Source organism: Triticum aestivum, chromosome 7A (assembly GCF_018294505.1).
Source record: "Triticum aestivum cultivar Chinese Spring chromosome 7A, IWGSC CS RefSeq v2.1, whole genome shotgun sequence".
Taxonomy (NCBI): Eukaryota; Viridiplantae; Streptophyta; class Magnoliopsida; order Poales; family Poaceae; genus Triticum; species Triticum aestivum.
This window is the reverse complement of record NC_057812.1, coordinates 2947767-2970824: the sequence shown is the minus strand read 5'-3', so window position 1 is coordinate 2970824 and position 23058 is coordinate 2947767. Positions and strand designations below refer to the sequence as shown.

Below are 23058 nucleotides of genomic sequence, written 5' to 3'. Positions count from 1 at the left end.
GACATCACAGTGCGCCATTAGTGTGCCAAAGGATACTAATGGCGCATCATTAAACAGTGCGCCATTAGTATGCCGAAGTTACTAATGGCGCATACTGTTGTTGTGCGCCATTAGTATGCCGAAGCACCTGGGTATACATGGCTCCATGGGAGGCATACTAATGGCGCACCGTGGACTATACTAATGGCACACCCCGTGGTGCGCCATTAGTATACCAGATACTAATGGCGCACCAGTGGTGCGCCATTAGTAAAATATACTAATGGCGTGCTACTAATGGCGCACCACTAATGCGCCATTAATGGCCAAATTAGGTGCGCCATTAGTAGGCCTTTTCCTAGTAGTGGCGGTTGTGCCAGGGACTCTACCGTTTGGAGCATCCTGGCGTCGCCCGCGTTTTCAGTGGAGTTCAGGTCTCTCCGTCACAGTGGCATGCTCGTCTTGGTCACCCGGCCACACCTATTGTTCGGCATGTTTTGTGTCGTCATGAGCTTCCTAGCCTGTCTAGTAATAAAGATGTAGCAGTATGTGATGCTTGTCAGCAGGGGAAGAGTCATCAACTTCCTTTTTCGGAGTCCAGTCGTGAGGTGAAACATCCTTTAGAACTTGTGTTTTCAGATGTATGGGTCCTGCTCAGACTTCTGTCAGTGGTTATAATTACTATATCAGTTTCGTTGATGCTTATAGTCGCTTTACCTGGCTCTATCTTATTAAACGCAAATCTGATGTGTTTGACATTTTTGTTCAGTTTCAAAAACATGTTGAACGCCTTCTCAAGCACAAAATTGTCCTTGTCCAGTCGGACTGGGGGGGCGAGTATCGCAACCTCAACTCCTTCTTTCAGTCGCTTGGGATAGCTCATCGTTTAGCATGTCCATATACACATCAGCAGAATGGCTCAGTAGAACGTAAGCATCGTCACATTGTTGAAGCTGGTCTTACTCTTTTGGCCCATGCATCTGTTCCGTTTCGATTTTGGAGTGATGCTTTCACCACTGCATGTTTTCTCATAAACCGTACTCCCACTCGTGTTTTAAACATGAAGACTCCCATTGAGGTTCTCCTTAATGAACAACCTGATTATACCTTTTTCAAGGTTTTTGGGTGTGCTTGTTGGCCGCATCTTCGTCCATATAACAAGCGCAAGCTTGAGTTTCGTTCCAAGAAGTGTGTTTTTCTTGGCTATAGCTCTCTTCATAAAGGTTACAAATGTCTTCATGTTCCCACAAATCGCGTCTATATATCTCGGGATGTCGTGTTTGATGAGCATGTTTTTCCCTTTGCCAAACTTCCTGTGTCCACTGCCGAACCACCATCTCTGCATTCATCCTCTGTTGCTTCTGACCAATTTGATGATGTTGCATACTCTCCTGTACTGTTACCTAACCATGGTGCAGGAACCGGACGTGGGGCTCGCTTGGAACTGTTGGAGGATTCACCACCATCACCGCTGGTTTCTGATGGGCACGTTGATCGCCCTTTGTTGCATGGCATCGATTCGTGTGCCCATGCACGGTCGCTCGAAGAGCCTGCCGTGCCGAGCTTGTCCACTGCTCGGCCTGCTACGCCAGCGCCCGCCACGTCTCCAGTGGCTCGGCCCTCTACGCCGGAGTCGTCTGCGGCTCGGCCCGTCACGCCGCCTTCGTCCGCGCCTCGGCCTGCGACACCAGCCTCGCCCACGGCCCGGTCCGTGACGCCGGCATCGCAAGCAGCTCTGCCTGCCCCGCTGGCTTCGCCTATGGGCCGGCCTGCTACGTCGACTGCGTCCGAGGTCACCGCATCTGGCTCCTCGCCACCGGCTGACGTATCTACATCGCCGTCCTCCAGCCCACTGCAGGCTGCTCCGTCGACCTCGGTGGCTCCTGTGTCCCGACCACACACTCGCAGTCGAAGTGGCATTTTTAAACCCAAGGAACGTACGGATGGTACTGTTGCTTGGTTGGCTGCTTGTTTGGCTGCTGCTGTTGCGGATCCGTCTTCTGAGCCTCGCTCATATCAGGCTGCTATGCGCATTCCTCATTGGCGAGAGGCTATGGAGCAGGAGTTTCATGCTCTTCTTCGTAACAAGACATGGACTCTCGTCCCTCCGCCACCACGGGTAAATGTTATTGACTCCAAATGGGTATTCAAAGTGAAGAAGCATTCGGATGGATCTATTGAGCGTTACAAAGCGCGACTTGTTGCTCGAGGATTTCGGCAGCGCCATGATCTTGACTATGAGGACACCTTCAGTCCCGTCGTCAAGCCTACCACCATTCGGCTTCTTCTTTCTCTTGCTATTTCTCGTGGTTGGTCACTTCGTCAACTTGATGTGCAGAATGCTTTTCTCCATGGATTCTTGGAGGAAGAGGTTTATATGAAACAGCCGCCTGGCTTTTCTGATCCTGATCATCCTGACCATATCTGTCGTCTCACCAAAGCACTCTATGGTTTGAAGCAAGCTCCTCGTGCCTGGCATGCCCGCCTTGCCTCTGCCCTTCGTGCTCATGGGTTTGTGCCGTCCACTTCTGACTCTTCCTTATTCCTTCTACATAAGCCAGAAGTCACTATGTATCTTTTGGTATATGTCGATGATATTATCCTTGTCAGCTCTTCTCAGTATGCTGCTGATGCTCTTGTCTGCTCTCTTGGTGCTGATTTTGCGGTCAAAGATCTTGGGAAGCTTCACTACTTTCTTGGAGTTGAGGTCACTTCTCGTGCTGCTGGTCTGGTTCTTACGCAAAAGAAGTACTCTTTGGATTTGTTGCAGCGAGCTGGTATGCTGAAGTGCAAACCGACTACCACACCCATGTCGTCTACTGACAAGATCACAGCTGTTGATGGTGAGCTTCTGTCTCCTGCGGATGCCACAGAGTACAGGAGCATTGTTGGTGGGCTTCAGTACTTGACGATCACGAGACCAGATATCTCTTATGCTGTTAACAGGGTTTGTCAGTATCTTCAGGCTCCTAGACACCCTCATTGGGCTGCTGTTAAACGCATTCTTCGTTATGTTCAGTTCACCATCACATTTGGAATGCATATTCGGCCGACTTCTTCTCGGGTTCTTTCGGCTTTCTCTGATGCAGATTGGGCTGGCAGCCCAGATGACAGGCGATCCACGGGGGGTTATGCAGTGTTCTTTGGCTCTAATTTGATCGCCTGGAGTGCTCAGAAACAGGCTACGGTGTCACGTAGCAGTACTGAAGCTGAGTATAAGGCTATGGCTAATGCTACTGCAGAGATTATCTGGGTACAGTCTTTGCTTCAGGAGTTGGGTTTGTCTCAACCGCAGCCTCCTATCCTTTGGTGTGATAACATCGGTGCTACATACCTTTCTGCAAATCCGGTATTTCATGCCCGAACGAAACACATTGAAGTTGACTATCACTTTGTGCGGGAACGTGTGTCACAGAAGCAACTCCAGATCAAGTTTATCTCATCCAAGGATCAACTTGCAGACATCTTCACTAAGCCTCTACCTCTACCACAGTTTGAGGCTTGTAGGCGCAATCTTACCCTTCTCAGTTCTTTAGAAAGTGGCTAAGATTGAGGGAGGGTGTTAGACTATGTATAGCTTCTATATTTGTGTACATATGTTGTACCTATTGTAACACACGCATTATATATATGAGGCAAGCCACCCCTAGAGGGTTGTGCTGGTTATCCTAAAACCTATTGTCTTACAGTCTCGTCCTTGGCGGGCGTGGTGAGAACGTCGGGCGAGGCGCAGCGCGCGATCTCGCAAGAGAGCGCGGAAATAGAGGGCGCGGGAGAGCGGGGCCGCGCAGCAGCCGATGGCGGCGGCGAGGGCGGCGGCGGCGGAGGCCAGTCTGCGTGGCACTGCGCTAGGCCCAGCAGCGCCTAATCTTCTTCTTCTTTTTTTACATTTTTGTTTTTTATATATTTGTATTTATATTTTTTGGGGTAAATTACACAAACATCACGTATTTCCAAAGTAAAATATACATGTGTTTCATATGGTATTTGTGGATATAAAAATGTTCATTTCTATTTAAAAAATTGCTTTTGTATAACAAAAAAGTTAGCAAACCAAAGAGATATATTCTTGTATTTTAAAAACAATGTTCTCTTATGCCCAAAAAAAATTCTGTGAATATAGAAAAATATATTTTTTATTTAAAAAAGGGTCTTGTTGATTTCCAAGATATATAACATTGTTTGTAAAACGTTCATCATATATTTTAAAAATCAATGTGTATGTGAAAATATTTCAGTGTGTCTTTTAAGAATGTCATCATGTGCTTAAAAAGGTTAATCATGTAATTCATATGTTAGTCATTATTTTTAAAATATTCAAGGTGTATTGTCAAAAGGTTATCCCGTATATAAAAAAATTGAGTGTGTATTAAAAAAATGTGATCACCATTTATGTTAAAAATGGTCATGTTATATTCAAAAATTGTTCATCTTGCATGAAAAACAATTCATTGTGTATTTATAAAAATGTTCATCATGTATTGACAAACCCTCGCATGTAATAAATAAATATTCATCTTGTAAACAGCTGCTGGGCTGAATGCCCATGCGTTGCCAGGGGATAACAAACTTCGACAAAGAGATATTTGTCGAATCATCACTATATTTTGCGTCGTGAATGTTGCATGCAGCTTATGAGTGTCTTCAAACAAATATTATCTTGTACAAACCAGGTCTGTTGGCTCTTGGGCACTCCTGGTGAACGCTACACAAAAAATCATCCAAAGATTTTACCATCTCAAAAGGTTAAAAATAATAATATCGAGATTTGCGTGGAGGGCTCGCGCCGCCGCACGAAAAGGCCCCTGCACAGCGGGCATCTTGGTGAGCGCGGCCAGTGTGGAGGCGCCTCCTTCGCCTCCGGCAGCAAGAATGGAGGACCCGGTCATGAGGTTCCTGAGGTCAGCAGCGACATGGGCCTCGTCCTTGGCGGTCGTGGGGAGAGCATCGGGCGAGGCGCAACACGCGATATCGTAGGAGAGCGCAGCAACGGTAGAAGCGGGTGAGCGGGCTGTGCAGCAGCCGATGGTGGCCTCGTCGCGGGTAAGTGCGGCGACGGCGATGGGGAGTCACCATGGGAGTTCCGATGGGGGCTAGTCACTTAGGGCATCTTCAATGCTTAGCGTTTGGATGGGCGCTAGCAGGAAAAAAATAAAATATCTTTCTCTATAGCACCCGCATTAGAGTCCATCATTACAACGCTAGCAGACGTTTTTCTTAGGAAAGCAAACGCTTTATAACTTAACTGTGCTAGCCCAAATCAGCCAAAGCACACGCAGCCACAGTGGCTGGTACATCGGACTCCCACTGCATATAGTGGCTTGGATCACACCTACGCCCCATACTCGCAAGTTCATGGGCTACAGAGTTTGCTATTCGGCGGCACACAGTTATTACATGACGAGAGAACCACAATTTCAGTTGATACTTTGTGCCTTCGATTATTGCTGCATAGGCCGAAGAGTCCGATTTATGCATGTCCATGGCCTCCTGGAGCAATTGTGAATCAGTTTCTAGGGCCACTCTCACAATCCCCAGGTCTGCAGCAAAGGAAACTGCATGGGATAAGGCCCATGATTCCGCTGTGAAGGCGTCTTGAACATTCTCCTGGCGCCCCGCCCTTCAGCCCTTGCTCCAACCACGCTGCCATCCGCAGTTCTCGCAACTACGCCCCATCCTGCAAAATCTTCACTAGTCACAAATGAGCCATCAAGGTTTATTTTGATCATGTCTCCATCCGGTGGTTTCCACCGGTCGAGCTGAACCTTTTTGGGCAGGGGTTTGAAGATCTGTTGATACTCAAGTACACTGCTTCGTGTTTTCCTTGCGACATCTGCTACTTCGGCGGGCAGCTCGCCCTTCCTTGGCTTGTTTCTGTTGCTCCACCATTGCCACCAAAAGGTCAGCACTAGAAGCCTCTTTTCCTCAGCCAGCCCCCATAGGTAATCAAGCATAGCATGCACTGACGTAATGCCCTCCATGTCCGACCTCTCTCTTTCCAAGGCCAATTCTCTCCAGCCTTCCTTGACACATTTGCATTTAATGAACAGGTGAGCACCATCTTCACCAGCCCGCCCACAAAACATGCACTTTGTGTCAGCAATAGGGATCCCTCTGTGCTCAATGTTCGTCTGAAGGGCAAGAGACTCATGTTTAATCCTCCAAACAAACATCTGAATATTCTAAGGGCACGGCAACTTCCATATCCTCTTCCACGCATAATCGGCAGTGTTGTCCAGATTACCAGGTATCATTGAGCTCTGCCCGGCACCCCCATTCTGCTGCTGTCTTGCAAGCTGCACATGTAGTTTATAGGCACTCCTAACTGTATGCATCCCCTTCGGGTCATATTGCCAGGCTATGAAATCCTGAACTCCTTCTCTCAGTGGGATTTGCAGGATGTGATGTGCATCGTCCGCCCATAACGTTTCTCTGACCAGTCGCTCATCCTAGGTTCCCGACATCGGGTCAATCAGATCATTCACTCGCCCCAGGAGATGAGCTCCTCTCGGCGTAATAACAAGTCGAGACCAAGGACGCGAGATCCACGGATCAGACCAGATGTTGACGTATGTACCATCCCCAATGCGCCAAATATAGCCCTCCTTGAACGGTTCTAACCCGTGCAACAGACTACGCCAAGCATAGGAGATACCATCTTTAGGTACTGCTTCGAGGATATGTGTATCTGGGAAGTATTTTGCTTTCAGCAGCTTGGCACATAAAGTGTCTTGGTTCTGGACCAGTCTCCAAATTTGGCGTGAGAGCATCGCTACATTGAAACTGTACATGTCCCGGAAGCCAAGGCCACCTCTCGCTTTTGATTTCGTGAGCTTTTGCCAACTGATCCAGTGCATTGTGTGCTCCCTTTCCTGCTGACTCCACCAATAGTTACCTACGAGTGAGCTAAGCTCCTTGCAAAAGGACTTTGTCAGATAGAAACAAGACATTGCGAAGGTTAGTATAGCTTGTGCCACTGTTGTGACAAGAGTCTCCTTCCCTGACTTTGAAATCAATTTCTCCTTCCATCCGTAAACCCTTCCCGCCATGCCACCCTTCACAAAGGAGAACGCCTTCTTCCTAGACCGACCAACATGCGCTGGTAGGCCAAGGTACTTCTCGTTCCATGTCTCACTCCGAATTTGTAGAGCCTCCTTCACATCTTTCTTTCACTGCTGGGGGAGTGTTCAGACTGAACATGATAGCCGATTTCTCAGTATTAATGCATTGGCCCGAGAAATCTTTGTATAAATCAAGTATCTCTTTCAAGGCCGCCCCTTGTTCTTGATTAGCTTTCAATAGCAGCACTGTGTCGTCGGCAAAGAGGAGATGGGAAACCACCGGGGCTGCACTGCACACTCTAACTTCGCTTATCTTCCCTGCCCTCTCCGCATCATGGAGTAGAGATGATAGCCCTTCTGCACAAATGACAAAAAGATATGGGGACACCGGGTCACCCTGACGTAGTCCTCTCGTAGGGCAAAACTGTTGTGTTAGCTCTCCATTGATCTTGATCTGGTAGCGAACCGTGGTGAGACCACCTATTTAATGACCCACACGGTGAGAAGCACGGCAGCGCACACCCAAGCAAAAGTTTGGGCCAGAGCCTGTGGAGCCCGTGATCCTTTTTTTGTGTGTTTTTATTCATTAAAAAAATGTTCCGGATTTCAAATAAAAAACGAATTTTAAAATATTCACAAATTTATAAACACGTGCACGAGTTCACAAAATGTTCGTGAGATCGAAAAAAATGCTACTGAATTTGAAAAATGTTGGTGAATTCCAATTTTTTTGTCATTTTGACAAATGTTCATGAATTCAGGAAAAGGTTACCGAATTTGAAATATTGTTTGCAAATTCCAAAAAAAATCATGTGTTTTGGAAAAATATTCACATTTTCAAAAGATGTTCATGACTCGTAAAGATGTTCGAATTCGAAATATGTTCGTGATTTCAAAATACGTAATTAGAGAATCAGATACGGCCCATGAGACATCAAACACGTGATATTTTGTGTAATTTACGCCCTCAAAAATATATATAAACAAAAAAATATAAAAAAGAAAAAGATTAGGCGCTGCTGGGCCTAGCGCAGTGCCAAGCAGTTTAGTCTGTAGGCGACTGGCCCCCATCGGAACTCCCATGGCGACTCCCCACGCCGGCGCCGCCGCCGCCGTACTCAGCCGCGACGAGGCCGCCCTCGCCGCCGCATCGCTTGCTGCGCGGCCCTGCTCTCCTGCGAGGCCGCGCGCTGCGCCTCGCCCGATGCTCTTGCCACGCTCGCCAAGGACGGGCCCCACGTCGCCGCCGACCTCAGGAGGCTCCTAAGTCCTAATCTTGCTGCCGGAGCCGGAGGAGGCGCCTCCGCGCTCGCCAAGATGCCCGCCGTGCAGGGGCCTTTTTGCGCGGCGGCGGGAGGCGAATGTGATGGCCGAGCTCAACGCTTCCGTCAGGCTGGGGAAGTGTGTGCTACACTGGTTTCAGATTGGGAAGGAAGTGTCCTCCTATATTTTTATATCCCAAGTGTCCTAAATTGGAGTCCTTATGGATAAAGTGATGGAAGCCATGGAGAGCAGTGAAGTAAGCTCCCAAGGTATGAATGAATTAATGAAACATTGCACACGGCGGTGTTTGTTTTCTTATGTTGAGTAGATAGAATTCAGAAGCATCATCTTGAATACATAGCAAGAGTCAATTCTCTGTCTGAATGTTTATCCTTGCAACTGTCCAGCTAGGGAACATGTGGCTTTGGGGCAGATCAACCGAGCCTGCAGTATTTCTGGAAAACCTTATGGGCAAATCTGGTGAAGACTCTAAGTTGGTATACGACGACCTTGCTGATCAGGTACAAACAATTTCAATGTCCTTCTATAATTAATGTTTGTGGAGGGGTTTGATTTCCAAAGAAATCCCTATTTCTGTTTGATTTATCATGTGCTAGTTCTGTATATGGATTGTTATCCGGAAAAGGTTAATTGTACTACAATTGCTATTGTTTGCAGCATTCAGCAACTCGGATTCCAATAGTATGCAGGAGGGATAACCCGTCATAGTGAAGGTACCGAGAATTCTACCAGTGTGACTTTGACATTGCTGCAGTATACGAGCCAATGGAACCAGAATTTGAGGTCTTCAAATTTTTGACTGAGTTACTGGATAAGCTAAGATATTGGCATCTATGAGATAAAACTAAACCACAGGAAGTTGCTTGATGCTATAGACCAGAGTAACCTTGGTGGTCATCCAGTCTGCGCCACCATCGGTGCCGATTACATACATACATACATAGGCTGGCTGTGGCTGCTTCAGCCTTCATCCCAGTATTCGTCTCCTGAGCAGTAAGTATGCAGTTGCTCGATGAAGATCTGACCGCAGGAGCGAAGCGTTTTTCTTCAGAAACCAACGGTAAAACTGTCAATATCTTGAGGTTCCGTCCCTGAGCTATAAGTGTGTGGAGACACTCTCGCAGCTTGATCTAAACTAAAGCAGCAGCAATGACAGCCATCAAATATCCAACCTCTCTAGTAAATTTTAGAAACCAACTACACAGATAATTCCCTTAAAAGATTGATCGGATTGGATTGGTGTGTGATTGTCAACCAATCAGCACAGAAAGAGAGGGTAGATAAGTACCAGCCGGCATTAGTGTGAGGGGCAGGCAGCATCTCCGTCCACCATTAATGGTCTGAAGGAGGAAAGATTGTCTGTCAGGCCTCAAACCTCAAGCTAACTACAGCCAAATGTTCAGAGTCCAGAAAACAGAGCAAAAGCAGAGGAAGCTAACTACACGCAAATGTTCAGACTTCAGAATTATCGGCATCATCGTCAAGGGGTCTCCTCTTCTAGGTAAGTCTCAAAGCTCAGCTACATATCTATACCATCAGCGTACATATCTATACCATCAAGTAAATCAAGATTCCAGAATTTATCCCAAACAAGTACTAGGATATTGTAGTGTTAAATTTGTGAGAAATAATATTCCCAAGAAGCCAATTAAGTTGACTAGGACCAAAACAACCAAATACATGTCCAACAACAGACAGAGTAAACTTATTTATTACCGCAGGAAGTCACCATATTTCTTGAAAAGAAAATCGTTTGCTCCGCTTAACAGCTCATTAACTTCAATCCGTTACAAATAAATAAATCCTAGCGGTGACACAACATAAAAGTACGACGGGCGGGGAAGCCACCAAATCGACACGAGAGCAAAGAGGACTAAATTATTCGACGCACTTGATCATGTTGATGAATGGCCATCAACCAATAAGCAGCATAAGAGAATTCTGTGCCAATAGCAAGTCGCAGCCTGTACTGCCTGCACGATAAAAAAAAGTGTCATTACCAGGATGTGAACTGTGGAGAGATCAGGTGGAAGCTCATTGCAACGCAAGTACAACACAATTCATTACCTGGATGTGTTGATGGTGTCTAGAGAAACAAGATCTTGGGACGTGGACTTGGGAGGTTCTTTGCTGCTTCTGTCCACTCTTGTTTCGTTTCATCTCCCACTTCACGATGGAGAGCAATCTCCTTGAGATGTCCAAGGGACTGGACCAGTGACGTGCCTGAAATAGAGGCAACAAGATCTTTGCATAGCAGCTGCAGCGACTTGAGGCACGGTAAAGCTCCCTCTTGGATTTCCAACTGACCAATCATGGAGTCAACCACGATTGATAGGCGTCCAAGTCTCTTAAGAATACCTTTTGTGATGACGAGCTTGTCCAGGCTAGTTGCAACCAGCTTCAGGTACGCCAGGCCGGGCACATTGTCCACGGCAGCAAGGAAGTCTTGGCTCAGGCTCAGATGAGGGGATGAAAGGCCTAGCTTTGTGAGACCACCCAGCAAGGCAACAAAGCGAGGCAGGCTGCATATCTTGCTTCCTTGCAGCTTGAGCGAGCCAAGATAGCAGCAGGAATTCTTTCCTTTCTCCAGCGAGGAATTCAGCATGTCTTGGGTCAACCCACCTTCAAAACTGAGTGAGAGTGAAGTTGTCCCTTTGAACTCGGTGCTTCTCTCAATGAACCCCTTGATGGCCTTTGCTAGATGACTTGAGCTGCTGACATCGGCGGTAGACTCGCACCATATTTTCACCTTTGTCAGATAATTCATATGATCCATGAGCTGTGCAAATTCTTGGCTCTTCGCGCTGTCCACAACAAATCCTGCCAGTGTTTCCAATCTGCTCTTCATTGACAACCAAGTCTGTAGCTTACTCATTCTCCGGCCTCCTACATCTTGTTTCAGCTTGAACTTCCCAAAGAGATGAAGTAAATGTGGCAGCTCCAGGACTTGTGTTGGCAGAATCTCTATCGGTGTATTTCTCACATCCAGTGTATCCAATAATTGAAGCTTGCTGATCTCCTTGGGAAGCACCGTAGCAATAACAGCTTTCCCGAGGCATAGGTACCTCAGTAGCAACAGTTTTCTGCATATGAACTTGAGATGGCCATCCTCCAAGGGTACAACGCACTCTTCCAGATCCAAAACTCGCAGCAGTTCATACTTGGAGAAGTCCAGGACAGATGGGTGCGCCTCGCCCAAGATTGTCAGTGAGCGGACAAGAGTTAAACCTTGCACTTCTCTTGGCCTTGCGTGATGCAGAGCAAGCCGTCGGATGTTACTGGGTAGGCGAGGGGTAGACTGCCCATCATACAACACGGTAACGAAGTTGTCGGACGTGGACTTGTGCAGGATGAACTCCAGCATCATGCCATGGGTATGGCATGTCTTCACCTCTGTGTTACCGGTGGCATCCATTGGCTGGATGATGCTCCGGTCGACAAGTTTTTTGAAATTGCTAATGGGGGCATCAACATCACTACATCTATTGTCTCCTGGGGACAACCCTTCTGCTAACCATCTCCTTAACAAGCTCGATTTCTTGATAGGACGACCACTTGGGTAGGTACTCAAATAGAGCAAGAATGTCCTGGCAACCTGGCTATCAAGGCTGGTGTAGCTCTGGACAAGCACACGCCTCATTCTTGCAAATAGATCATCACTCTTCAGATGTGTACCCAGGTCGGCGCATAATTTTGCCCATATCATGGGTGTTGGATTACCTGCGCTTTGCAAGAACCTGGCGGTGGTAACAAGAGCAAGGGGAAGACCGTCACATTTCTTGAGCGCTGCAGAGCCGAGGTCATCCACATGCTGCAGTGGTTCATCGTCTTGGAAAGCTTCCTTGAAGAACAATATTCTTGAGTCTTGGTCGGTAAGAGTTGCCATTGTGTATACATGATCACTAACAGATGAGCTTCGGCATATATTTGCTATGGGCTGAATGACCGTCGTCACTAGAAATCTGCCAGTTAAACCGACAAAGGCTGCTTTTATGTTGTGCCAATATGCTGTTGTCCGCAGGTCATCAATTACAATAAAGAACCTAGGTACCAAATTAAACATTGCAAACTAATCAGGCAAGGATTACATCGATAGATAAAGCTAGCAGATGGAGAAAAAGAGATGGGAAACTGAATGAATGAGTTACCTCTTGTTGCCAATGCACTCTCTGATGCTCGCATGAAGCAAGGTGAGAGTGAGACTGCCATTGGTTGGCAGGGGAAGGTGGCCAAGCTGCTGGAGTATCTCCTTGAGAACATTCGCTGCTGTCCTCCTCCCCCCTAGAACCCAAGCCCGTACTTCATATTGGCTCTCAATTGCCTTGGAGTTGTACACATGATTGGCAAGGAGAGTCTTGCCCATACCATGGAATCCCACAATGGTAATCACCTTAAGCTGCTGCTCCTGCTGGATCAGATCCATAAGCTCGCCACGGGGACCGTCGATACCCACAGGAACGCCGATGGAAGCTGATGAATGGGTGTCATCGTCATCATCCTGAACCGCCGTCGGCGCGTCTGTCTGCTCAGATGACAACGACCACCTTGGTGAGGAATTGCTGCTGTTGTTGTTGCTGTATTTTTCTCTCAGCTTGGAAGCATCTTCTGATCTATTCTTCAGCGTCCGGATTTCCGCAGCAAACTTGCTGCGGGCCTTCACCGTCTTCACCCGGTGGACAGCCTGGCTGAGCCTCCCTTTTTCCGAGTCAGCCATGGTCACACTGTGCATGAAGCGGTCGATGCAGTCCTCTATGGCGTGCGCCAGGTCACGCACAATATTGATCCACACCGTATGCGCTTCTTCACTGCTGCTGCGGCAGCCACCACGGCTATCATCATCCTTGATGACGGCAGAAATCATAGCAAACTCATGCTTGATGTAGATGATGTCATTCTTCAGGTTCTTCCGAAGCTCATGATTTGCATGTAAGAAATCAAAGAGCTTCGGCACCATCCACTCCACGAATGAGGTGGCCGCGGCCGCGGCCACAGCCTCCATCTCTCTCTCTCTCTCTCTCTCTCTCTGTGTGTTGGGGGGGGGGGGTGGGGGTGGGTTGCAAGATCACATCATGGGGTTTTTACCGACCGGTGAGGAAGACAACAGCCATGGCCGGCTGGATGAAGTAGAGCTCAGCTACCTCGACCCGTTCGGAGGCTAATAATACGAACACGTCACGTGCACGAACCTGCGAACAAAATATCTTGTTCACATGGTTGCTCCAAAGTAGTGTACTACTCACTCCGATACAACTTTGCGTCAATTAATATGGATCGGAGGGAGTACCAAAATACTAAGTTAATCAAAGTAAAAAGAGAAGTGATATGAAATGATCGTACGTGCCATTATTTCTTGATATATTAAATGTGCATGTAGCAAGAAAAAAAATAAAAAATGCTAGAAAATCACACAGAATAGAAAAAAACATCTAACCATGTTAATAAATATAAGATAAATATTACTTTAACTCAACCTCAGAGGAAAGCATCAAAAGCACAGTAGTAAACCGCAGAATGCTAGAAAATCACTGCATAATGCTTTTCCTTCTCCTTGATGCCGGAGTAAACCGCCAGTAGACATCCAATTAGCCATAGCTCAGATGCAACCTTAGGAGGTGAGGAAAATATATATAGTCGAAGGCGTCTTAGAGGTAACTAATCTACTACTAAAGCACTGCAAGCATCCTCAATCTCGATCCAAAGCTGCCGCACATGTTCATAGGTTTTTAAACTTATCTCCCGTTTCTCCACCTCATTGATCCAAGCAGTACCTGTATTAGTTTAACGTAGCAGTTTGGCTTGCTTCGATGGACTGCGTTCCTGCCAATTTGAAATAGAAAATGTTACATTGGATGCACTAATCAACTCTGGACCTTTGACACCTTGTCTCTGGGTTATTAGCCTTATCGATCCAATCGCTGGCCGTGCATTATTGGTTTGCTTCAACTTGGCAGTCTAGCACGCAATGAGGATCAACTTTGGATTTGCATTGACTCGAAACAGGTGATGCTATCGTTCAGTAGACTAATGGACTCATAAGCCTTTGACGCCAGATCTACCAAAATAGTTGCATTTTGAGAAATTTCTACATTTGCAAGATGAAAATCACGCGCCGTCAGATCTAAGAGGCATCCCCGGGGCTTCACTGGGCCATGCCAATGCAGATTTAGAGTGATGCCTCCTCGGGATGATATCGGGGCCGGCAGGAGGAACAAAATGTGAACGATGTGGTGTGAGCAATCTACGTTATCAACTTTGTTTTTAAAAGATGTTTTTTATAATTTTGACAATCTTCAACAGGAAAAAAAATACCGGAACATATGCTCGAAAGTGAAACTCGAGTGATTGTCGATCAACAGATCATGGAGAAAATTATGGGAAGTTAATGTACTCCAACTACAACAATATATAAATATTTGAGTTGGCCGCTATCCCTTGATACACCGAAGTTCCCTCTTAAGTTGCCAAGAATTATTTTACCCAAACTATCATATAACTAACCTACAACTAAGCACTGCAATGTAGACACAAGCCAAAACACGAATGTACACATAAAATGTGTTCCGATTTAGTAGCCACAGTGGCTACCTTGTGGGCCTTTTGGGTGTCAGCAGTTTGTACCTGGTAATTACAGCATGCCTCGATCTTGGTGTGGCATGCCAAGCCTCAGATGCAACCTTGGGAGGGGAGAAATTTATGAAATCCATGCGTGGATCTCACGCTCAGCCAGTGTGCAGAGTACACAAGATAGTGGTTGCCCTTCCCTAGTGGCTAGCTCCAGCATGCATTTGCATCGATACTGGCGACCTTAGAGGACTACGCGTTTGGGGTTTAGTTAAAAAAAATCTTTTAAGCAAGCAGGCATCAGGAAACACACCATCTTGTCGTGCCTGGCAACAAAGCAGGGGCGGTGCATTGTTTTACTACAGCCAGCAGTCAGACACGTGATGCGGGTCGGCTTCCCATTTGATTCGAAACGGGTGGTGTTACCGTTGAATCCAGTTGATGCTCTACCCGATCCAATCGGAAGGAGGTGTTGTGGAGGAGGAGGAGAAACAATGCAGAGCAGAAACACAGAAGAATGAGAAGGAAAAATGAGGGAGTGAGCCTAGCTCAACTGGTTGGGGGAGTGGATGTACAAACCCAACACCTGGGTTCGAATCCTCAAGGAGGCGAATTTAGGTTCCTATGTATTCCCCCATTTATTGAGGATCAAGTTTGGTGTGTGGTGAAACCACTCATCAAAAAATATCTTGATACTCATTTAAAAAAAATTCTCCCCCATTTAAAAAAAAAGCAACCAGCCAGCCACCACGGAGGGCTTACCGATGCTAAACAGACTGAAACAGCGATACCAATAAATTATCAAAACTTAATATACATAAGTTACAACAAAATATCAATATTTGAGTTGCTGAATGTCCCTTCACTCTCGAGTCAGACGTTATCTGTTAAGTTGTCAGGAAATTAATTAACACAACTATCGTACATTTTTACCCCAGGAAAAAGTACATTATATGTAGTGTCTAGAGGGATGCATCAAGATCTTGTGATTAGATGAGTCGATTGATACTTATTTTGAGAAAACTAATATTTGCACAAAATTAGTGACTATGATGAGAAAAGCGGTTTAAGCAACCCATGTCATTAGGAAAAACTTCTCTCGCACTGCATGAGCATTCAACTTCTATAGCGGCGCACAGATATTTGGCTAGTTTCAACTAAATAAATCCTAGAAACTGAGAATGTGTTGGATGTTTCTTCATGCACCTTTTTGAAGAGTTTTTCCTATGTCCAACAGGAGATCTGTTGGTATTCATTGATAGAGGATAAAACACACAGTACAGAGCAGGTTAAGGGGTAGAAAAAGTGGAGGCCAATAATGTGCTTCTGATAAGTTTCTCCTGAATGCACATGAGGTCACCTTCATGATATGCAAGTGATTACAGATATGGAAACTGCTAGAGATAAAAATGTATTTATAGCTAGAAAGGAGAAATGTGACAGTGTGCACACTATATGGGAAGCAAGAAATGTTGTTGCCTTCAATAATATAAGTTTCCTACTACTGCTTTGTTTCTCAATTGCCGTATTGGTTATGGTCTGGACTTGTGTAAAGAAACAAGGACTTCAGAAGAAACACTGCAAGATTGTCGTCGCTGGTGGCCATCGGTGTCGTTCGCCAAAGAAGTTGACATCGGCAGTTTGTGCCTTGGCCAGGTTAATCTTGCTCGGCACAGAGATGAGGTGTACGTGTACCTTCTGTTACTTCGGCAGTTGGTCTGTCTTGTGGAGCCTTTGGACACTGCGCTGTCAGTTTCATGTGGGATTATATATGTGAAGTTAGTCTCCAATCCTTTGTTTGGTTCTATATAATGGGGGATTATACATGTGAATTTGGGATGGTGGTTTCTTTCCCCAAATATGTAGAAAGGATTGTTTCAGATAGAGGTGAAACACAAAGTTACCCCCATCTCATCCCGTTGTCCCCAAATCTCCTCCCGTTAATTTGGTTTGCTCCTCAACACGGCTGCTGCCCAAGTTTTTTGCGCTCCCCTTCATCCACGGTGGCCCAATTAATTTTTGAACGGTGGCCCAATTAATAAAGCGCCAGAAACCCTAACGAGGTACAGAACAAAGCACTTACAAATCAAGCCGCCATGACTCGACCTCTCCCGCCTGAGACAGGATGCCGCCGCCGGGGCGGGCGGGCAACCTCATGCCGCAGCCGGCAGGACCATCCATCCTCCTCTATCGCGTCGTTTTCTGGTCCCTACTCTCTCCTCTATTCATGGAGACAAACTAAGACCAAGACCGAAGCAGAGTATACTAAAATAATATATCTCTGTTTTCCTTTTCTCTTGTAGGAGTATAAACTTGGTCTGTTTTGGAAACTTTGGCTTCAAAGCTCGGATATTTTATTTAGCTGTACTTTTTTCATCAGAGATATTACTCATTTCATTATTCCTTTTTTTGGACAAATGTTTTTTTTACAACTTATATGAAAACATCAATGGGATACAAAACAAAATAAGTACATACCCGACCTCCGTAAGACTAAGCACCCAAACACACACATGAATTACACTTGCAAGTAACAAAGTCATATGAGACCGAAGTAATGCCTAGGTGGCATGAATAACAAAGGGAAAGAAAATAAAAAAGTACCCCGCCACCGAAACGATTTGAAGCCGCAAATACAACCATCACCTTTGGCAACACACCCATAATGTAAAAAGGTTTATCTAAGAACGACACCCACAGGAAGGGAACAGATCATGGGTTTTTTGCCCAGAGATAATTTTGAGCAAACAGATCATGGTTTTTTTGCCCACATCATGGGAACAGATCTGGTTTTTTCGCCCGGATGGCCCGTCGGTAGCTTTTATCCAGAATTTATGGCTTCAACTTCAACTAGTGATAATGCGGATGTTTCATGAATTCTACATTGGGACTCTTGACATGCCCACTTGAACTTTGGCGTCATTACCCTGATCCTCAAACTAGTTGGGGCGACGGATATCACACAATTTAGGCCTATCACGGTGATTAATGTGCTTGAGTGGATCTTTGCGATGGTCTGCGTGATGCATATCACCCCTATCGCGGAGCGCCTCACACGATATCTCCAATTTGTGTTCTTGAAGGGCCGCATCATCCATGATGGGATCGTGGCCCTTCATGAAATTGTAGGCAATGCCATAAGGGTGTTTTCCTTAAGCTAGACTTTGAGAAGGCCTACGATCGCTTCAATTGGCCCTTCTTGCGCTTGGTGCTCGAGCGCAGGGGGTTTGATTATCGGTGGTTTTCTTGGATCATGCAGCTAGTCCGGACCGGGAGCACGACCATTAACATTAATGGGGAGGTCGGCTCCTTCTTCCATTCCTCGAGGAGGGTGGTGCAAGGGGATCCGATCTCTCCCCTCCTCTTCAAGTTCTAGTGGACACCCTTGTGACCATCCTGGATTAAGCTAGGATGGCGGGCCATCTCACGGGGGTGGTAGGTCATCTTATCCGTGGAGTGGGGCACTCACCTGCAGTATACAGATGATACCATGATTATGGTGGAGGGTTTATACCTGGATATTGTCAACCTTAAGTTGATCCTCCTCTGCTTCGAAGCTATGTCAGGACTGAAGATAAACTTCGACAAGATCGAGGTAGTAGTTGTAGGCTATTCTGGAGTTGAGCAACATCGGATTGCGGACAACGTGAATTGCAGGTTGGCTGCCTTCCCCATTGAGTATTTGGGGTTGTCGCTCTCTGACTCGAGGGTTCTGCTGAGCGGGTTCGACCCTCTTATGGGGAGGCGCCGCACGGGCAGAACCGTGGTGTGGGTGGTTTACTTCCAAGGGAATTAAGACGGACCTGATTGACTCCAATCTCTCTAGCTCCCTATGTATATGATGGGGTTGTATATCTTACCAGAGGGAGTATGTATCTCATTCGATAAAGACCTCTCATGTTTCTTTTGGCAAGCGATTAACGGCCGACAGAAATACCACATGGTTAAGTAGGCCAACATTTGCTTGCCGAAGGACCTGGGGAGATGTTGCAGTGGGCTACTTTGTGGGAGGCCCTTCCACCGGTGCTTGCGGACTATCCAGACACCGCTTCTTGGAGCTTCACTCCCTTGGGAGATTTCTTCGTCGCCACGGCCTACCACGTGCTGTGTCATAGGCCGATGATTGCTTGGTTAGCGTCCGCGTGTAAGGCGCCCTTGCCCCTGAAGATCAAGATTTTGTGGGGCAATTGTTTAGGGACCGCCTCTCATCGGGGACAGAGGTTCCCAAGCAGAATGGCCCGTGTAATGGGCTATGTACCCTTTGTGGCGTTCCTGAGATGGGAACCCACGTCCTCTCCTCTTGGACGGCAGCTCGCGCGCTTTGGAGTTTTGTCCAGGAGGCACTCGGGCCCGATTGGGAGGCTCCGGATCTTGCCGGATTCTTTCAGCCCAGAGCAGTACAAACCAGTACAAACCGGGAGGAAGAGACGGCTCTTCAGGCTAGTTTTTGCGGCGCTAGCTTGGATGGTTTGGACGACGTGTAATAAGATGTTGATCGAGCGTGTCTTCCTTAGACAGGCCGCTGACTCCTTCATGTGTTCTTGCTGCACTGGCACCCACTGGCTAGGCAGTGGGACCGCGACCGTCTAGGGAAAATGTTGGATGTGCTTCATATTACCGCTCGGCGCCTCTCTTCGACACGTAGCCCCTCATGGTGTGGCCACTTGGTGGTCCTTTTTCTCCCTTTCTTTTGTGCTTTCTTTGGGCGAGCTGCTGCTGATGCCCCAACGGACTTGGTTATCTCGGTGATCCCGTACTTGATGTATGAATTTGGGGGTTGCTTTATTTATAAAGCGGGGCGAAAGCCTATTTCGTTTTTCATAAGGTCTACATTTCTCTGGAGAAAGCAGATACAAAACATACGTTATTAAGAATTTAACAGTTCACATGATAATGCCGTTCAGCTCTTCATTCTCTCAATTAGCGGTAGACTGAGACCTTGTATGCTCCTTTGCATTAACACAAACACTGAAATATGTTAGTGTATCAAGTCACAACGCACAGTATGTCCTCAAAACAAGCTTCCGCCCCGCTTTATAGATAAAAAAGTACATGGTAAAGCACCGAACAATGCACAGTATGTCTACTGTAATAACATCAAGAAAAAACTTTCTTCTCGAGATACAGTTCTGAATTACAAGAATGCCGATGCTGACGGGTTGACGACAATATGCCTTACAAGAAGATATTTTCCCCACTAGTGATCTTCACAAACTCTATGCATGGTGTAGAATTGTATTGAATAATTGTTGATGCAATATTGTGCCGGTACAAGAAGTATATATAAGAGTCAAGCCGCACCTGACCTAGCCTTATTATAAACCGAGTAGGAGTCTAAATCCTAATACAAGTTGTATTCTAACATCCCCCGCAGTGTCAACGGTAGGCTCGACGACGTTGAGACTGAAACGATTGTCTTGAAACGGACTAGTCGCCAGGCCTTTAGTAAAGATATCGACAAACTGAGCAAAAGTACGCACGTGGAGAACGCGAACTTGACCGAGAGCCACCTTCTCTCGAACAAAATGAATGTCGATCTCAATATGCTTGGTGCGACGGTGTTGAACCGGATTCCCTGACATGTAGACAGCTGAAATATTATCATAGTAAACAATGGTAGCTTGCTCAATAGGACGGTGCAGCTCCGACAGCAACTGGCGCAACCAAACCGTATCAGCAACCGCATGAGCCACAGCACGGTACTCAGCTTCAGCAGACGAGCCGGAGACCGTAACCTGCCTTTTTGAAGGCCAAGAAACCAAATTGTTACCAAGAAAAACACAAAATCCGGATGTGAACCTACGAGTATCTGGACAACCAGCCCAGTCTGCATCAGAGTAAGCTGTCAAGGAGGTGGGAGAGGATTTGTTGATATGAAGACCAAAGTCTATGGTGCCTTTGAGATACCGAAGAATACGTTTGACATGATTGTAGTGTGGAATACGAGGATCATGCATGTATAAACAAGCTTGTTGGACAGCAAAAGAAATTTCAGGACGACTGAGAGTAAGATACTGAAGTGCACCGGTAAGACTATGATATAGAGAAGGATCACCGTCGGCAGAGAGTTTGGAACCTGTATCAACAGGGGTACGGGAAGTTTGACAATCAAGCATACCAGCACGAGAACGAAGATCCAGAGTGTACTGGCATTGAGACAGGAAAAGACCAGAGGAGTCACGGATAACAACAATACCTAAGAAGTGGTGAAGAAGACCTAAATCTGTCATAGAGAATTCGTGGCGAAGAAGAGAGATAATATGATCTAAAAATTGTTGTGAGGAAGCGGTGAGGATGATATCACCAACATATAAAAGAAGGTAAGCAGTGTTGTTGTTGTGATGAAAGGTGAAGAGTGAAGTGTCAGAACGGGAAGGGGTAAAACCGATGGTTTGAGCATAAGTAGAAAAGCATTGGAACCAGGCACGTGGTGCTTGTTTAAGACCATAAAGAGATTTTTGAAGAAGACATACATGATTAGGATAGGAGGAATGTTTGAAGCCAAGAGGTTGTTGACAATAGACAGTTTCTTGAATAGAGCCATGAAGAAAAGCATTTTTGACATCTAGTTGATGAATTGGCTAGGAAGAAGAGACGGCGATGCTAAGGACAGCGCGAATAGTGCTGGGTTTGACAATAGAAGAAAAAGTCTCATCATAATCGATGCCGTGTTGCTGAGAGTAACCACGGCATACCCATCGAGCCTTATAACGTGTAAGACTCCCATCAGAATTAAATTTATGGCGAAAAATCCATTTGCCCGAAACGATATTTGTATTGGAAGGACGAGGAACTAACTGCCATGTGTTATTTTGCAGAAGGGCATCATATTCATCTTTCATAGCTGCGGCCCAATTAGGATCTAGGAGAGCTGATTTGTGAGATTTGGGTAGAGAGGAAGGAGATAGAGATGCATGAAGATTGAGACGATCTTTTGCAGGTAAACGAAACCCGGACTTGGCACGTGTGCGCATGGTATGATCGTTAGTAGGAGCTGGAACGGGAATAGCATGAGCAGGAGGGGTGGGGAGAGATGTGGTGGACGCGTCCGGCGCAGCGGAGGAAGCGGACGCGGGAGACGGCGGTGAAGACTGCGGCGGCAGGAGGTCGGCCGCGACAGAGTGTAATGGGTTTTCCTTTACCGGAACAGAGGTGAGGACAGAAGTGGTCGCGACAGGATCCGCTACTGTGGTCGAGGATTCGGCTGGTTTCGTTGGATAGGTTGGCGGGTGAAAGAAGGGAAGATGATTGCGATGAGAGGGACTAGTGGACGACGTGGGTGAGTTGGGATCTAATTGTGAACTCTCGGAAAAGGGAAAAAATATTTTCAGCGAATGTGACATGACGAGACACGTGAACACGACCACTAACAAGATCTAGACAACGATAACCCTTGTGCTCGTCAGAAAATCCTAGATGGACACACGAGGTAGAGCGCCGGGAAAGTTTGTTAGGAGAAGTGGAGTAGGAATTTGGGAAACAAAGACAACCGAAGACGCGAATGTCGGAGTAATTTGAATGAGAGAGAAATAAAGAGAAGTAAGGAGTAGTTTGTGGGTTAACTTTGGATGGACGAATATTGAGTAAACTAGATGATACCCCGCGCGTTGCTGCGGGAATTTGTTGCATTGCATAGGAGAAGGATTTATTAAGTGAGTAAATAGTAAACCGTGAAAAAATCATTAAAAAAGTTATGACAGGCTTCAAAAATTTCATTGATAAAGAAGGTTAGCTTGTCTGTTTCATAAAGTTTTCATAGTACTGAAGTAGTGAACTTTTTGTCAGATTATCAGCGAAGATTGAACCAATGAATCATAATGCATATGAAAAAATTTAGTTGAACATGCTGGAACAGAGAGACCTATATGAAGATAAAGAAAAAGTCAATTAGCTATTTTCAGTTGAACACGCTGGAAGAGATAGCCTTACATGGAGAACAAAAGGGTTATTTAAGGTGGCTGAGTGAAATTCTGAAGACGTACATTTGACCGAACTGAAAAGAGGTCGCATCGACTAACCTTGTCCATTCTTATCTGACGAATACAATGGTTCTTTTCAGGGGAATACATAATAGTTTCTCGAATTGGGACTACTAAATATTGAATTGGTTTGAACCACCATAACTAAGAAAAACACATGTTAAATATTGCAGATCTTCACAAACTGAGGGAAC

At 46.2% G+C, this 23058-nt stretch overlaps 1 protein-coding gene across 1 annotated transcript; it reads right to left on the bottom strand.

Moving 5' to 3' along the window:
- Nucleotides 1–10017: 10017 nt before the first annotated feature.
- LOC123148361 (disease resistance protein RGA4) lies at nt 10018–13382 on the bottom strand. Its single transcript, XM_044567751.1, has 3 exons — nt 12473–13382; nt 10392–12367; nt 10018–10297 (listed from the first exon to the last, which is right to left on the bottom strand). Exons 1-2 carry the CDS (start codon nt 13321–13323, stop codon nt 10411–10413), a joined length of 2808 nt encoding a protein of 935 aa, XP_044423686.1. The 5' UTR covers nt 13324–13382; the 3' UTR covers nt 10018–10297; nt 10392–10410.
- Nucleotides 13383–23058: the final 9676 nt, after the last annotated feature.